Below are 19,242 nucleotides of genomic sequence, written 5' to 3' on the forward strand. Positions count from 1 at the left end.
GCTATTTCAGAGCAGCAGAATACTCGGAATACTAAGGAACTTCTAAGTACCTACAGCACTGTCTGTACTCTAACAGTGCTTTCTAAGGCAGCAGAGAAATAGTGATAGAAAAAATACACAGAAACTTTTAATTCTACTTTATATCTAAGATGTGATAAGAGATTACAGACCATTAAGGTCCAAGGAAAGAAAGGGGGTGGTAACGTAACAAGAAAATTACACCAGCAAAATTAGCTTACAATAGTTCTCTATTTAGGTCATACTTTACATTTTCTCTGTTTCAAACAACCCTTTTCAGTCTACTCAAAACAAGATGAAAGAACCTTTGTATTGTTTGGAAAAAAAAAAAAAATGGTACAGTTTGATTTTAAATGATATTCTGTTGCTCAGCACAAAAGTTAGTTTCACTTGTGTGACTGACTTTTTACCTGCATTTCATCAGACCAATCCCACTTATACATTGAAGAAAGGTCCGGAATGTCCTTTTTTGTATGCTCAGAAATCCTCAAGGGATAAGGCCTATAATCAGTATTCATAGTCAAATCCACTGGAATGTGCCTGGTGATTTCAGTAGGAGTCAAATCAGTCTGTAATACATTTTAAGGTACATGAAGATGCATTAAGCTGTATGAAACTGAAGCACGCTTACAGAGGAAATCATGGAATCATAGAGTCATAGAATCACCAAGGTTGGAAAAGACCTAAAAGATGTAGAAACAAATACATGACATGTAATAAGTGTGTTACAAATCAAGTGCAGTCAATATTGCTGCTGAAATATTTTAACCTACAAGACAGCGAGTTCAGGTAGTGGGAATCTGGGGATTAACTACATTACTAACTCAGTGAACATTGTATTTTTTCAGTCTTCTATCTCTGAGCCATTGCTTGTTCACAAAACTAAATAGCCAGGTAAATGTGGGATTACTATGAAGGTGGAAGTCACTAAAAGAAGCCAAAGAAATTGTTCCCTGTGGTGATGCTATTGACAGCTGATCCCTACTGTCTGCCCATCAATCATCTGAAAAGTTACTTGTTTCCTAACAGGTAGACAGTAGTATCTCATGAATTATATTACATAGAATATTTATATTTGTAGCTTTGCAGCCCATGACAATTCAAGATATATTTTTAGTTCATGTGATATAGCAATCGTATGGCTGAATTATGAAAGAGGACTAGAATTTCACGTCGCAGAGCAGAAGCTATCGCGTAGCAAGTATTCAATAATACATTATCTGCTAGTCGTTAAATTATAAAATAATTACCATATAATGACAAGTTACATAAAGTACTGTATTATTACAAGATAAAGGCATGATTAATTCAGTATTCTAAATCTATGCAATAATTAATTCTGAACTGGATAAAATAATTGCACTATAAACTGCAGACATCATACACACCTAGCCAGCCTCCGTGTGATAATTACATGCTTGTTACTGAGTTTTCCGTGTGAAGTTTCCAGTGAAAATACCATGCAAGTGAAAAGAGCAGAATTTTTTCTGCCCTTAAGATTTAAAGTCACTTGGATTAACGGGGCACATTTCCTCTCCAATTAAGTGCTAAAATGGAGCACAATTATTGTGTTATACATTTCCACTTGGTCAATCATCTACTGCAATGCTAGTCCTAATTGACAAAGGAAATAGACCAAAACATGCTAAAACGAACATTTAATTAGCTCACATTCCAATTATAAACAACACTTCCCTCACCTTCGATCAACTGACAGAAGTAGTAATGATAAATTATAGAGTAAGTGTAAATAAAGTGTTTTTAATTAGTGTAATTAATCACTTCACACATTCTTCAACCCGCTTTGCTCATTTGGGTAACAGTTGAAAGAAAGCACTAGCAAAACTCTTTTAATGTCCTTTAAACATTCATTTGCAAAGTTAATAGGTCGAGGTACCTCACATTCCAGCTGGAGGAATCACCTCTTAAGTGTTCCTGTAGTCCTAATTAAGGACTTCAAATACCAAGATGTCATTGTTTACTCTTCCTTCTTCTTCTTAGGTCATTAAGGTTTTGTGTGAAAAATGGATTTGTACCCTACAACCTACTTTTCTTGTGTGTTTAAGAGTGTATATTCATCCAAAGTAGTTGCCAACCACTTCTAAAGTTGCTTGTATTTGTTGCCCAGTTTTGCAAAGAGATGTATGATTTTAAAAGATCTAAAAAAAAAATAAAAGATCGGGTCAAGTTCGTTTAGATTGGGCATTCAGTTTCTGAGTGCTCAACTATAGTTGGGAAGCTGGACAAATGCTAGAACTGGACTGAAAAGAAAACGAAAACTGGGATAGTTCTTGATGGTAACCTGCAAGGGTGTTTCCAGCATATTTGATAGTAGCCTAGAGAGGATGACAGATAGAAATTCTATGTCATCTTATTGGCATCTCCCATTTTCCAAGTCCCGCTCTCATAATCAGGAATAAATTTTCCCTTGGAATCAGAAGGGCAAACACTTGTTTGTTTTCAAACCCTCCCTCGCAGTATGGCCTAATGACATAATATGAAATATTCCTTTAAGAAAATCTGTTGCTGAGATTATTTAGGACACTTCTGGAAAGCTGAGGATTTGAGTGGAGGGAAGGTGAGGGAGGCCCTGCAAAGGGCTCCTAAGGACTGCAAGCCTGAGGGGATTGTGAGGAGCAGCCAATTTGCTACTTAAGCACAGCCTTATCTCTTCTCTTTCCCATTTCTAGTCTCTGTGGAACTGCAGATGGAAGCAGCTGTGGCAGCAGTCAGTTGTGGGGAAAAGCCCAGGGAACAAGATGGGAGACCTTTGTGGTTGTCATGAAAAGAGGACATTTTCTTAATGAGAGGCAGAAAAATGAGAGACCGGACCATGGGAAAAGGTAAAATCCAAAGGAGATATACAGCTCAGCCATCTATATGTGCTTGAATCAGGGGATTAGTATGCATAAAATATGAAGAGAAAAAATGATGAAAAAAAAAATATATATATATATACATATACATATATATATATATATATATAAATTGATGAAAACAAATCAGTTAGCTGTGACTGGTCAAACATCCTGTAGGAAAAGGACTTTCAAGACAGCTGTTAGTCAGATCTCACATGGAAGATAATTTCCCTTCAAATAAATATCTGTACTAGCAAAGTATTTCAAGATCTATATTCTAGGAGATATTCAATACAATATTAAATATGTAGGTAACTGTGTGTTACAATAAAGAATGCCAAAGGTACAACGTTACACAGTTATTCTATGGCCTAGTAATGTATAAAGCTGAAAAAAAGTGTAGGTGGAGAAGCATATACATACTCAAAATGAAGAAATAAGTGATAAAACTTTGGATACTAAAGTAGATTTCTTGTTATGAAACAAACATCCTTTCAGATGAACGGCAGCAACTCTTAAGCAAGTACACAAAAAATGAACTTGTTTTACAGAAATGGAAAGTAATTTACATGCAGTACCATGCTCTGCCAACACCAAGAGGGCTATGTACTACCTACAGATACAGAAAAGGGCTGTAGTGTTGTTACAGAACCTATTTGTAAGCACTGGAAAATAGGCTTCAGTGGAAAGTGTTCAGAAATCTAGCATATGTTCATTTTCATTCAAGACACCTATGAAAGATACGTATATGGAGATAAGATGTAAAAACTAGGCTGATACCATTATGTAAAGGAACAATACAAGGATATCCCTTCTAACTCTCTTTCTGACCTAATTACTGCTTGAATAAAAGACGAAGAACGGTTTATTTCAAGAGTAAGTGAACTGGGAATAGAAAATGTTTTCATTACATGATGGTTATCATTTGCTTTTTCTACAAGATAAAAATGCAGTCATTATTGTAAGGAGAAGACAGAAGACCTTGGTTAGGATCTGAAATAATAAATCACTACTGCAAGGGACAACAAAGCACCACAAACATCCATAAGAAGTAGAAGAAAACTCTTAAGACTTGAAGTGAAAAAGCCATTTAGAAATTCCTGTAGATGACTTGTGAGTGGCTCTGCAACTGAGGCTGCTGGATACTGAGCACTAACAATGACTATCAGGATTCCAGTGTGCTGGATACTGAACACTAACAATGACTATCAGGATTCCAGGCTGCTGGATACTGAACACTAACAATGACTATCAGGATTCCAGTGCACTACTGCAAGCTGCAATACCCATTCACACTTCTGTGTGCTCTTGCATTCCAACAATAATGAGTTTGTTTTTGATTACTGATTTATTTTTTTTTCTTTTAAATGCTCTTATTGGAATTTTTGAATGCTTGACCCCACCAGGTTTCCAAGTACTGCATAATACTAATGACATCTGTCCAGATAATAAGAACCTGTACTCGATTAAGCCAAGACTGCAAAATGGAAAACGTGAGCTCCAAATAGTGTTTGGTAGAATCATGTTTCAAACCTTTGCACTCTCCAAACACATATTGCCCAATAGTTACAATTCACTTAACTGTACACCTGGGAGAGATAAGAAGAAAAATAAAAGTAGCTGAGCTGGGTAAGGAATTATATTAAGGGGAAGAATTTCTTCACGGATGGCAAAAATCTGTAAGACATAAATTATGAATAGACCAGAATTTCCCATGAATTCAGTTAAATGTTGCTGGGAAATTAGGAAGTATATTTTGCAAATAAGAAATTACATCAGACTCACATAACAAAGTCTTAAGCAGCCCTGACATTATAGGGTAAGTTCGATGTTATTTACTCAGTTACTGCATTGTTTTGCTTTCTGAATCTTACCAGATAGGGTGCTACTCCATCTATTTTTATGAAATGCCAGACTGACAAATCTTCTGTCTTAAGCAGTCTTGGTAGTACTTAATAACAAGAAAAAAAATTGGAGCTCCATTTTGAATGAGAGAAATTAGTGGAGATCAAGACCTGTAATGATAAGCAATAAGCAATAATATGTTTAAACATATTTAAGCTCAGAATACAGAAGCTGCCCATGCTTCTGATATTTACAGAAAAAGCTGTCTGAAATTTTGATTAAAAACAAGGATAACCTACCACTGCAAATGTTAAAATGACCTCAGGATTAAGCAACTTCTTTGTAGAAGATTAATCATATTTTATGAAATTGCTTGCTAAACTCTGCACATATTGAATTCAGATATGATCTGGAAAACATAATTTATCATTGACCATTAGGATGATGGGTGTTACAGGAGCAGTAGATGGAAAGCGCAGAGGAGCAAGATGGGCAACAAGGATAGTAGCTAAATTGCATTTCTGTACTGCAGAGGACACAAATAGAACAAATAATTCCCGCCAGCCTTCTATCTATGGATGTGTAAGGTTGAACTGGAGCTCTTTTGGCAGTACAATTTCTGCTGGCACATGTTACACCTTCATGAGAAGCCTCTGCCAAAAAAACTTGTTAGTAGCCAGGGTTAGACACGATGTGAACTACTCTAAGAATGTAAATCTCTTATTTTTACGAATGACCTGATTTGCAGATGACGTTACTTCTGTGGAACTCTATGTGTGGTATGCAGGAATGGTAAAAGTCACACAATATTCACCGTAACAGAATTTTTCTGCCTACTGAAAGATCAGAATATGGAACAACAGTAGAACAATACCTGAGCTCACCTTCTGAGTGGGTTTAGAATTGCAGAATATCTCCAGTTGGAAGGAACCCACTGAGTCCAACTCCTGGCTCTACACAGGACCCCCCAAAATCCAAACCCCATGTCTAAAAGCATTATCCAAGTGCACCTTGAACTCCAGCACATGGGGCTGTGCCCACTTCTATGTCCACTGCCCCCTAGTAAAAAACCTTTCCATTACCCCCACTGCCCCCCCCGGGCACAGCTCCATGCTGTTCCTTCAGGTCCTGTCGCTGTCACACAGAGCAGAGCTCAGCGCTGCCCCTCCGCTCCCTATGAGGAGCCCAGCAGCCATCAGGCCTCCCCTCAGCTCTGCTCTGCGCTGAGCAAACCAAGGGGTCTCAGCCACTCCTCAAGGAAGAAAGAAAAACAACAACAACCAGGTAATTAGGAGTATCTTTTGCATGATAAAATCATAATTTTTGGAAGTATTTTATACCTTGAAAGATCAACTGTCAGTTTCAAGTGTTCCTAATCACCCTATGTGCTCACCACAGCTAAAGGTTGTTATTGATAGCATTGAACTGAAGTGCTTCCTTTTCATTTCTAGGAAATAAAATCAGATGGTTACAGACACCACACAAACATGAGTCACACACAGCTGAGTGCATTATCAATCAGAAATAATTATAATAATAAATAATAATAAAAGACAAATCTTCGAGGTTTCAAAACAAAACCAAACAAAGATGGCAGCTTCTGGCTATAAAGGACCCATGACTCTTCACAGATAGTTGGTATAATCCGAAACTTATCATTAGATTTATCACCTTGTTCTATGAACTTAACTAATAGCACAGGTTTCCTTTTCTCATGCAAAATAGTAGTGTTTCCCCCCTCCCCTCCGACATTTGACAGGCTTAAATCTTGAATCTTTTCTGTCCACAAATGAAAATGGCTATTTGGCCTCTGAGGTAAACCGATTCAGAGCGTATTTAACACTGCCTCAAAAGTAAGTTTACTAAGTAGTAAGTCAACAAGGTCAACATTTTATGAAAATCTTTTTTCATCTCCCAGAAACATCCCTTTCATAAAACAAGAGGTGTACTAAGAGGACTTGTTGTAAAAAAAAATGCCACCGCTTATATTTCACTATGTAATATCTCCTGCATAAACAGCATTTTCCATGTTGTTCTTTACAGAGAAAGAGTTCCATTAAACTCCTCACACAGCCAGGATTCTGTTGATGCTTTTGTTATTTCATTTCTTTTCTCCTTCATTGTCCATAGACAAGCACCACCCTCCTTTCACATTGTACTCATAAAATGCATTTGTCCATTTCTAAAGCCAGAATGGAAAAAAAAAGAAAAAAGAATGGAAAAAACTCCTTTTTTTATGTTATACAAGTCACATAAATTTGACTTTGCTGAGACCTCTGTAAACTCCATGTAGTACAAAAGAAATTAAGCCCCAAACCATACCTGCCAAGGTGTTGCTGTTCCCCTCACATCTCACACAGGCCAACAAACCAATTACTTCTTGCACGGCTGCATCTGCAGACTGGTTTCGTGCTCATGAGCTGGCATCAGAGGATCACTGAGCTGTGCAGTTCTTGGCATCTAGCTGTGCTGAGAGCACGGGTGCTGGCATACCACTACAGCATGAGCAGAGTGAGTGGTTTATCAGTCTGTCAAGAGGATGTGGGTGCACTTGTTTCCTAGCCTGTACTACAGACAAAATATTTACTGATGTTCTTTCACATTGCAGGTTCAGATGCCAAAAGTCTTTCTTTGTTCTGTTTCTACAGATGCTACCATAAGTCACTGTCACTTTCTAATGAGTTTCACTAACTGCTTCCTGCAGTGGATGAGGGAACACCTGGTTATTTGTGCAGGATTTGTGTTTGCCACAGGCTAATCATTACAGGCTGATCATTACCGCCTTTCCATCTTTGAAGCTGCTACTAATTGTTCTTGCTTTTCTGATCTCTTTGCTCTCCCCTTCCCATTTTCCCCCTCCATCCATATATATTTTACCAGCTGTTATTACTACTGTGTTAATTCAACTTTCACATTTTGTAATGCAGCAATAAAGTGAGATTTTAAGGAGTTGTTTTCTTTAGGCAAGGATTTGAAGTCACAAAGCATAAAATGACACCATGCTTCAAAGTCAAAACTCATCTCAGGAGAAATAATCTCAGAGATATATAGTAATATGGTGATATCAGTATGAAAGTGATATATAAAAGTCCATTTCATTGTGTAGGCATAACCTGAGATAAGGGAACCATATGAAACATGCTCTAGGTGACAATGCACTGAAACAAAAATCAGCCTATAGGCTGCTGTACAGAAATGGAGGGAACTTACAAATGGCTTACATACAATGCTGTCATTCTATTACTTTTGCACTGTCAACGTGACACATCAGCAAGCAATGTGGATTAGCCTGAAATCAGATAAACATGTAAGAAGTGAGGATTACAAGGCCACTTTTATACTGAAAATGTGTTTTTTGTTTTTTTCTCTCAGAGTATGAATAAGCATCTGTTTGGGAAACAAGATACTGAGGTTCTGTTTCATGACGTGTGAAAACAGAAAAGATAAAGGAATTGGAAAATAAAAGACAGAATGGAAGCAAGAAGGTAAGTAATTAATAGATGTAAGAGTTTGGCAAGACAGGAATAGGTATTCTAGGGAACAATGGGATAGCAAAGGATGAAAGTATCAGAAAGGCCAAGAGGGAGATTAAAATGAAGTGAACAATTTAGATCCAACAGGACATGAACATACTGGACTGTCATGTTTTAAACAGTTCTGCTGGTGGCTACAAGCACTTTCTCCCTGAGAAGCCTATAAATCTCTTTAGATGCCTCACTGGTCTTTAAAATAACTGCAGAAGAGGCGTTCAGTGTTATGCACAGGAGGGTGCTCACAGCAACTCCTTTGCTACCCCTGAGGAACCAGAGAAAGCAGAAGCTGCTTCGTAGAGTGCTGCTGGCTCCTGTGGAATTCCCCAGGCCTCCTGTGAGTAAATAGTCATAAGAGTTTGAAAATGGGAACAGCATCTAAGCAGGGCGAGATCAGCTGGACTCGAGTTACAGTCCATAACATCCCACAGTCAGAATGCCACAGCAGGGCACAGCTGGTGAAACAGATGCCAAATACCATCAAGATTGCTGCTGGGAAGGTGTGTGGCTCCACTCCTAAAACTGACTCTTTGCAGTGGCCTTTTCTTGCTTGTACAAGAGAAGTGATCAAAGAGGAAAGATTAAAAAGGAAACAAAACAACAAAGAAAAAACAGTCACTTATTCTCTTGAAGTGAGAAGGCAAGCATGAATTTCGCATGATGCAATACGCTAGCAAAAAATATATGCTTGTTTTACCTGAACCTTACCATGCTGATACCAATGATAATAGGTTTGGACAGTCAGTGCACAAAGTTCTGTGTGAGAACATGCAACAAAGAGCAGAGAGACAGCACTTAAACTGAAGATGTTTCTGGCTGCTGCTCACTGTTCAAACGGTGTACCTTATTAGAAACTGGGCAAAGATGACTTAGAAACCCCAGAGTTTTGAGCTAACAAATTGAGAAGGTTTGCATTAAAAGAGATGGATGGAATAACAAGAGGCAGCCAAAAATCCACCCATAAATATTTACTCTGAATACATTAAAATACTGTCAGATGCTTCCTCAGACACATACTCGGTGTGACTTATCTGTAGCTAAAAGCTGTTGAGTCAGATGGCAACCAGGTTTGCATTAATGCAACAGGAAAGATAAGTAGGGGGAAAGGTGAAGTGACCCTTTTAATGCACTTATGCCATTGCTATTCCAAAGACTCGGTTTCTAAAATTAAAGAGGGGCATCCGCACTGCTGAGGTAATTTTTGTCTCTGAAACATACTTGAAGAGCACATGATTTTTTGAGTTTGTGTGTTTATCAGGAGATCCCATGAGAACCCCTCCTTTGTGTGCACAAAGAATGACTCAGCTGGATCACCCTGGCACTCAGAGTAGATAATGAAATGGAAATAACTTCATCTATTGACAAATTGTGAGGTCCACCGATGCCAAATTTCAACTCATTCAGCATGTCAGCCATCTGACAGGTGGCAATTTCACAAAGAAGAGCAATGGGATTGAAAACACATAAACACATATCTTTTTACACATTCATTGTGTAAATGGAGCCTCTTTGTTTCAGTCCATTTTCAATATCAATGAATAAAGCAGCTGATAAAGGATGAAAATCATAAAGGTTGGAGAAGGAGTGCTCTTTCAGAGTGGGACATCTGCTTTCACACTGAGTAAGGAGGATCTCTGTTATTGTAAAAAATCGCTGAAACAAAATTGAATTAAGACAATAAAATAAGAGCATAGCCCATCTTTTTAGCCTCAGAATTAGGCAGCTTAGATAAGTGAAAAACACATCTGTCTAATACAACAGTACGTATAATTTCCCGAGATAAAAATTGTCTGTTCATCTAACATCAGTCACTCTTTAGAGGAAAAGAAAAAAAAAAAAACAAGGGAGAGACTTTTAAATGGTACCGCTATCCATCTGTGTTGCATTTGGGGCAAACAGTTTTAAGTGACTACAAGAGTTAATACATCACAGGACTGAGTACTCTGCGCTGAGCCATGTTTTTTCTTCTCCATAAGGACTGGGATGTCCCTAACTGCCTGCAATTTTGTTAATATGTAGCCTTAGCAAAGCTCGCTCTGAAATGGTAGAAGCCAAGAAGACAGTGTTATTTAATCTACATTGCATTTACTGCCTTATCAGCATTCTGTATTCTCTAATTGATCTTGAACAGGGGACGACAGAGTCACAGATGTGAATATTCAGACAATGTGAAAAAGATTGCCCGCAGTCCTGGCAGCATCAGGTGGGGAAAGCAGAAGTTTCAGTACAAAATGCTAAGTTTTAAATTGAAGATCAGAATGCAGCATTTTAAAAATGTCTGAGAATTGCAGCCGAGTCACAGTGATATGAGAGTTTTTTTGTGATCCGTGTCAACAACAGCTCTATAGCTGCTGTCTGTGGTAACTATTTAGAGAGCAAAGAAAGAGGGTTTCCACATGAAGTGATTAAGCAAGAGAAAAATAACTGGTGAGACGATTCCATTTCGGTGAGAAACTTACAACACCAAAAGCTCCATAAATCTGTTCCATAATCCTTTTAAGACCAGTCTAAGGTTCATTTTGTGGAGACTGAAGCAAAGGAAATAGCATGACAGATTTAAGTATAGATACCTTAAATTAAAGTTAGAGACTTTTGGATTAGGAGACATTTGAGCCTGTGGTTTATATTAGGAAGAAAGTGCCAATGGATTTTCTCAGTTATCTCAGCGGTCTGTCTAGCCCTCACTCTGCTAATGTCACGACAAGAGCGAGTAACCATTGCCTCTCCTCACTTCTGCAACCTGTACAGGTCTGTAAGGACTCCATCTGCCCCAGTGAATTATTTCAGAGTTAATTTTGATGCTAGTGTCATGGCAGTCCATGGCGTAGCGTGCAAATGAACCACAGGGACAATGGTAAGAGGGAGTAAAAGTGAAAAAAGTTCAGGACCAAAACTTTCATTCCACGTTGATCTCACTTATTCGTACCACCCATCTTTAAAATGCAAACTTAGTGGCAGGAAAAGGCAGCTTGGACTTTAATGATCGCTCAGAGGCCTCCAGGCTCTGTGTCACACAGGATGGATGCATTGGTGCTTCAAACAGCTCATCAGCACATTCCCCACCTACCTGCAGGCCAGACTGTGACCTTATCAGCCTTAATGAAAAGCTTTCTCCAGCAATCACCCTTCTTCATCCACGGTTGTATATTTCTGTTTACTTGCCTTCTCTCCCTGAACATTTCCTCCTTTTGTGTCTTTTCTTTCTTTCACCTCCCGTTTTTCCAAGCTTTCTAATCTTAGCTATTAATGAACAGTCTCCACAATACTTACTTAGCTCTCTGAAAAATGCTTTTTTCATGTTTCTTTTCTGATTGAATCAACCAGTTACACCACAAATTGAGCAACAGTCACCACTCAATACTCCTGTGGTCTTATGTTTATCTGAAACATTATCAGCATTAGCTCCGTCCTGAACTCTGGTTCACAGCCCATCACAATTTTGCTCCCCTGCATGTTTCCCTCTCCAGCAATTCCATTCCATACACTCAGTGCACATTTCCATCCTTATCCTGTGACCCATTCTCAGTATCTTTTATGTGACCCAGCTTGGCTTTCACATCTCTGGTCTTTCCCTGAACCTTGTTGAAGTGACAAGTATTCATTTGTGCAAAAACAGTCCTCTGGCATCCATCAGAATGAGAAAACAGTGGGCTCAAAAAAGTTTCAGAAAGGAGCAGCCAGCTCAGCCACCCACTGCAGGCTGCCATGCTGAGTGTTACAGCTACTGACAGCAAGGAGGAGGGGTGCTGTCCCACTACAGTCACACTGAGGGACTGGTGGAGCCTGGGATGTGCAGCACGATGGCTGCCACCATGTGGGCCAGCAGCCCTCAGCTGCACACCTCAGAGACTGAGGGTACTAGTGGACTATTGACCTTCTGCTGGTGGCATCTCCACTAGAACATAGGACAATCTCGGCTCCTCTCTGATACCATGAAAGCAACATCAGGTTGTATGTGGTGTCAACTGGAGTTGACGCAGTAGAGACAGATTTATAGCTATGCAAAGGCAAAGAGAAATTCCTGCAGTACAGGAAGCTGGACAAAGGTATGCAGGTTTAGGTCTTAACTGAGCTGCAGTCTTCTTCATCATTTCCTGTTTTTTGCTCGTCTGTAAGTAGAATCACAGAGTCATAGAATCATTAAGGTTGGAAACGATCACTGAGATCATCTTGTCCAACTGTTAGCCCATCTCCACCATGCCCACTAAACCAAGTCTGTCATTGCCACATCTACATCTTTCCTGAACACCTCTGATTCCACTGCCTCCCTGGGCAGCATTTTCCAATGCCTCACCACTCTTTTGACAACATTTTTCCTAATATCTGATGTGAAACACAAAATAGAAACACATTTTTCTGGAAAGCCATTTTATACTGAGTTGAGACAAAAGAAAGAGATGGGCCACAGTGTAGGAGCACCTCTCAGATGCATACAGCCTTGTCCCAGGCCTGGGCAACCACAGAAAACTGATGTGATAAAACAGCAGTTATGAATCTGCTCATCTTTGACAACAGTTACTTAAAAATCATGGATGACTCTGCTTGCCTTGCCCCATAGTAATAAGAGCTTTATACAGCACTACCTATGTGTTTGTCTATTAGCTCACTCACACTCAGTAAAGTGAGCACTAGTCTTAGTGATATGAAACACCTCCTGCCTAAGCCACGCTTGTGTGGTATGTGTTGTTAACTTACGTCCATGATTACTATTCACTGGTAAAGAAATAGCACATGAGGTGATATCTGGGATTTGAGGTATTATAACAGCTGCCTGTGCCTGCTACATGACCACTTTTTAAAATAGTTCTGAGAAAGCCAGAGTGCATAAAACTGAATCATAAGGATTCTGACTACAGAAACACTAATCCTCTTCAAAGGTAAAGCTACCAACAGATTAACTTGTTACACTGTGTGCACGTGGTTCAAAAAAAGAAGCTGTGGTCACATCCCTGGGCAAGCTTTAATTTAATGATTTCAAAAATCTGCCTCAACTAGGCTAGAAGTGACACAGCAGGCTAGAAATGTTCTCCTCGGAGTTAGCCTAGCGGCATAAAATACAGTTATGCATTCAAAATGCAGAAGTAAAATGAAGTCAAATCGTAAATTCAAGATCCCAAAAGCTAAGAGATGGCATGCAACGATGATTTTTTCTGAATTATCACTCTTCCTCTTTCTCCTTGTCTTATGGACAGTGTACACAATGCAAACCAATTCAGTGTTGCATGGATGCCTCATTCTTCATCTTGCCACCTTGGGCCTTCCTTGAAAATGGTCAAACACAAAGGTAAAAAGCAAACTCTCTTGGATTACTCTGTGACACCCAAAATTCAGTTCCAATGCATCACAAAAAATGCTTTTTATGAAGTGAGACATTTATCTCACTTCCTGTGTAGAAACTGAATGAATTACGATGAAAATTGTCTATGAAATGCAAATATTGTGCGATACTCCAGTCCTAGATTTCCCTTTGTATAACTTTATGTATATTTGTCAACACACCTATGAAGGAACCACTAACATATAAAATTATGTACTGGAAAAAGGTAACTTGAATGATTTCATAACCATTACATCAGAACTTTAGGATGCAAAGGAGAGATACAATTTAATTTTAAGTGAGAAGTTAAACTATTAAATACATATGTTTTGTTTTCACTTAGTATCTATGCTCTCATTGTGTAGAGAAGTTAGTAGAGCTCAAGATGAAATCACAGAATCATAGAATCGCAGGGGTTGGAAGGGACCTCAAGAGATCATCGAGTTCAACCCCCTGCTACAGCAGGTACCCTAGAATTGGTCATATATGTAGGCATCTAGACAGGTCTTAAATATCTTCATAGAAGGAGACCCAACCTCTCTGGGCAACCTGTTCCAGTGTTCTGTCACCTCTACCATAAGGAAATTCTTCCATATGTTAGTATAGAACTTCCTATGTTCAAGTCTTAGGCCATTGCTCCTTGTCCTATTGCACCACTGAGGAGAGCCTGAGCTCATCCAATTGCCTCCCAGCTCCCTTTAGGTATTTATTAGATCCCTTCTTAGTCTACTCTTCCTCAAGCTGAAGAGACCCATGCTAACCCAGCTATTCCTTATACAGGAGATGCTCCAGGCCTCTTAACATCATTGTGGCCCTCCACTGGATTACTGAATCCTTGTCTTTTTTGAACTGGGGAGCCCCAAACTGGACACAGTAGTTTAAATGTGGTCTCACCAGGGCAGAGTAAAGGGGAAGACTTCCCTTGACCTGCTAGCAACACTCTTTTTAATGCATCCTAGGATACCACTGGCCTTCCTGGCCACAAAGGCACACTACTGCTGGCTCACGGCCAACCTGTTACTGTACAATCTGAACCTTAGCTTTGGGGTAAATGAAGCACTGACAGAAAATGTACAAAACAAGACATGATAATAACTACTATATAGTGCAGTCGCAAGAAAAAAAAAAATGTTTTGCACAGACAGCCTTGATAATGGTGCTTTTAACTTTGCAAACAGAATAGCATTTTAACTGATGTATCTGTTAAATTTTATTCTGAATTGAAAACAAACTCCCAGACAAAAAGAAAAATCCAGTATATGACATCCTGACTGCATTTATGATCGATTAACTGCAACTACTGGCTTTGGCACATATATCTGATTCTTAATTAACAACCATAAATAGCAAACAGCAATCTAGTTTCATTACATTCCTATTTGGTTCCTATCTTTCCGTGACAATCCTCAGAAATTTGTTTGAGTATCAGTTGCCTTCACCTCCCCAGACCTCTTTCCACCTACTATCCTCACCCTTCCCTAACAAACATTTTTATTAGTTTTCATCTGTTCATCCAGTTTCTGCAATGCCCGCCCATGGAGCCTTCTTGCTTTCAACCTTCCCCATTGCAGCCCATGCACATTCATTTTTCTACCTAATCACAGTATGAAGACAACTGTGATCAGCCATTCAGTCTGTATCTTCTCACTCCAAAATGAATACAAGAGTGAGAGGTGAAAAACTCAGGGTAACTTATACGGACTCAAATTGTTGCATCATGCTTTCCCAACAGAAAATTCTTCTCAGGTCAAAGAGCATCTTACCAAAAACTGTTAGCGATATTGTTGACCCAGAAATCTTGTGTACTTGAAAAGCGATAAACTACCTACTGTTCCAGGACTGTCAACTTTGAATTTGATTGCAAATCTTGTTTTAAAATAAAGAAAAATGTTCTGAGAAATTAAAATTCTGCATTCAGCCTTGCAGTGCTTTGCTTTCACTTGAAACGATGATGACATTTCAGGTGACAACTCACCATTGCTTTGCAGAAGGCGGCTGTCACATTCCATTAGCCTTTCCATGGGAAAGGGAAATCATTCCTTTTGTTTTAAGGAAGCTGAATTTGGGCAGCCACCCTGAAAGATGTGACTCAGTCACAGGGTACTAAGCAGCAAGGGACTGAAAAATACAAAAAATGGCTCAAGGGAGCAGGGAGTAGGACATACAGAGGAATACCAGAGAAAACTGAAAAGCCAAGGTAACGTCAGGAGCAGCTGTAGGAGTGATGGGAAAGCGTGTATACTTTGTGTCAGACAGGAACAGTGTATCATACAGGAGACTGAGGAAAAGCAAAGGCAAATAGGGAACTAATTTGCATCTTCAGTGCCCACTGTTACATCTCATATCAGACCTGTCAGCCTGTTGGAAAGCTTTGTCTCAGTGTATGTGACTCTGGAGCACATGCATTTGTAGATATCTGCTCTACAAATACACTGGGTGGCACGTCCCTGTTCCTTACTCACTGCAGCCTTGATTCATTTCTCTAACTGCTGCTCCTAGCAGAGGATCTATCCACTCAAAGCGCTCTTCTGCGAACAAGAATAGCTACCAAATGACAAGTGATCCAAGGTCTGAGAAAAGGCCTCAGCTTTCTTGCTGCTGCTGACGTTCTGTGCATCATCCTTAGATAGTTCAACGACTACGGCCCGTTTATCCATTTGAAAATGTTGTTCATAAAGACTATCAGCTACTAGCTAAAAAGTGACATCACACTGCCTCACATTTCATTTACTGCTTTTGCACACAGAAACAGCGCCGCTTTAAAGATGCTTTTGTAGTGATGATGCCAAAGTCTTTTGTCATGACCTTGTAATACAGTACGGCAGTACTGCAATTTCTAAACGTATTTCTTAAAATACATCGCATGGGGCTTCTGCCCACACACCGCCAGTGAAATTCTCTCAATTACAAAGAAAATCAAAAATCAAATTGGAAATGCAGGGAGGCAATTTTCCTGCTCCCAGCTACACTGTCTCCTGCTTATTGGAGAAAATAATGAGAAAAACACTTTAATAAATGTATTCAGTTTTAAAGCATGAAGTATAACAAATAACTGTGGGTTCTGAAAAGCACATTTTTGGCAACTTACTTTCACTGGCTGAATAGTCCTGTGGATCAAGTATCCCTGATTCTTGCAGTGATCTAATACAGGAATCCACCAGCTCCAGACCTGTAGTGAGCTCATCTTCTATATCCTTCTGACCATCTGTAATAACATTAACACAAAATAGTATCAGAAAAGCAAAAGATAAAACTAGTTATGTGCTATTATTTACATGTATCAGTTACAACTGATGAAGGAATGGAAAACATACCAAAACAGCATGTTCAGAGCAGGCTGGGCACACTGATCCAGGAGGGTTATGCTGCCCTTTAAAGTTTGGCCTTGGATTAATAAAAACAAACTAAGAAAGCACAGGTCTTATCTTAAGAAGAAACTAATGAACCTAACCTAAGAAGACCAGCGCCCTCTCTCAAAACTTGGCTTTATTCTATGCAGATGCTCCATTCGCCAGCCCTAACCACTTTTGCTAAGTTCTGCTATTATTTCAGAAAGGTTTTCAAACAGTAGAAAACACCCAACTAGTGCATAAATGCATGTTTTTCTCCCTTCTACCTTATGTAGGAAGCGTATTCTTTATGGGAGAGAAATGTACTACATATGTATAGATTACTACTATATATGTACTACATATGGATAGAGTACTACTATAATGTTGTACTCTAATAACAAGTTTATTACCTTGTGTTTGCCAGTGAAACTGCTCTTCTGTTGAACTGCAAAGAAAAGGAAAAAAGTGTTAACTTTTTATGAAATGATTCAGTACTGTGCCACCAATCTGCAGATCTAAATATATTGAGAAGAAGCTGACCTACGAATAAATAGCAGAGTTTATGAAGCATTATTTTATGTATTTCCTTTGTTTTCAGGAATAACTTGCACAGCATTCATTCAGCACGGAAGAAGCAACTTTATTTCTTAACTAAACTTTTAATATCCAGACATGCAGCTATGTTAATTCAATTGGCCCAAGAAAGTAAACTTAGAAGCATTCGTGCTTTCATATACAAGCTCTTAAGCAATGGAAGGTCTTAATTTATAATAATGAGGATGTACATGAGTGTACAGGTTAGGATTTTATGAGCTTTTTTTTTCCTTTGGTAGATAAAATGAAGGACATATTCAGTTAGGCAATGCATACTCTTTACTCAAAGGCATGATGTGCCTGTCCTTCATTACAGATCTTTCTTACGAGCCAAGAAAACAATGAGGTTTGAAATCACTCAGAATACTTTTAATAATAGTCAATTGATTATTATAGTCATGATTAAAACCTTTTTTCTGTACATCTTTGCACCTATTGGTAAAATAAAAATCAACAGGAACAACCACAAAAAGAAAAGGGTTCAAAGAAAACAAATATTTATTTCTTATGTCAAGAATAAATGCTCTTCCTAGAAGCACATGGGTTTTAAATCGCGAATCGTTTCCTCCTTTCCTAGTGGATGCTGAACCTCTTATGAATATGTGAATAGAGCTCCTTGCATTTATGTTCTGTGGACAAGAATAATGTAAGTGAAATGAAATGCTTCTTTCTGGGTGAAAATAACCTAAGTTAATTATTGATCAAATTTGTTTTTTTTTTTTAAAGGATAATTGCCTGATTTACATATAAATAGTACTAAAAGCATGCTTTAGTTTCCAGCTGGCATCGCAAGTGTTAATCTGACAAATTCAAATCTACAGATTATCATTAATTTCCAAATATCATCCACCTGTGGTTTATATTGATGATGATGGTGTGGGGTTTCATAGATTAAGAAGCTAGTCCTTCCATCAGACACTCAGCTAAAACGTTTGCATTCGAGTGCATTGAAGCTAATAATATTGAAGATAAACACAGCCAGAGTCCTCTGGCAAATAATTATAGCAAAGTACTGAACTGAAGAGATGACTTTAATTGAAATTGCCTTTTCAAACGTAGCCTTGACCCCATTTGGTGGTGACAAGGGACAGTGGCTGCTTTTGCAGTTCCTTTTGCCTGACTTTCTGAACTGAAGGTTCAGTTGGGAACAGCACATGTTTCAAAGCCAAGTGAGCAACCTGAAAGCATCCTTCCTTTCTGGAATTAGGGTCATCCATAATAAGCAGCACATATTTCCCTGCTATACAGACCCACCTCCAGTACTGAGTTTTCTATGTAAGTGATAGATATCGCCTCAAGTGACACCACAAAATTCAATACCTCGGATGGCTTTCTTGCTGGCAAAACAAATTCCTAAATCTTGCTGGCAGCAACACTGGAGTGTCATCTCATCCATGCCAGTAAGAAAAGAAAATCCAAGTCTGTGCACAAAGAGTGAGCTATCATCTTCAGGAATTCCCTTTTCAAGCAGTAAATTCACATAAAGCGTAGACCCTTGTTATCACCATGGTACTGATACATGAAGGGAGTAGTGTCTGATCAGTAGTGATCACTGAGTGTATTCATCTGAATATATACTATATATATACTATATAACTATATTTTGGCTTTTCTGGTTTTAGTCAATCTTTTAAAGACACAGCAATGTTCTTTTAATATGTGTTGTAACTTCCACAGTGAAGAAAACAAGACTCGCCAACAAACTTTTCATCCTAATGTTAACTTCTGATCCAGCATATTAAAAGCGT

At 38.8% G+C, this 19,242-nt stretch overlaps 1 protein-coding gene across 7 annotated transcripts in view; it reads right to left on the reverse strand.

The window, feature by feature from the left end:
* The window catches only part of CTNND2 (catenin delta 2), a 607,871-nt gene that overhangs the window by 273,442 nt on the left and 315,187 nt on the right, over positions 1-19,242 (reverse strand). For all 7 annotated transcript variants that reach the window (XM_072330397.1, XM_072330395.1, XM_072330394.1 and 4 more), the window contains 2 exons: positions 17,311-17,345; positions 16,657-16,773 (listed from right to left, as the gene is read on the reverse strand). In XM_072330397.1, coding sequence (XP_072186498.1) covers positions 16,657-16,773; positions 17,311-17,345 — 152 coding nt within the window. The remainder of the gene's footprint in view (positions 1-16,656; positions 16,774-17,310; positions 17,346-19,242) is intronic.

This window comes from Excalfactoria chinensis, chromosome 2, assembly GCF_039878825.1.
Source record: "Excalfactoria chinensis isolate bCotChi1 chromosome 2, bCotChi1.hap2, whole genome shotgun sequence".
Lineage (NCBI taxonomy): Eukaryota > Metazoa > Chordata > Aves > Galliformes > Phasianidae > Excalfactoria > Excalfactoria chinensis.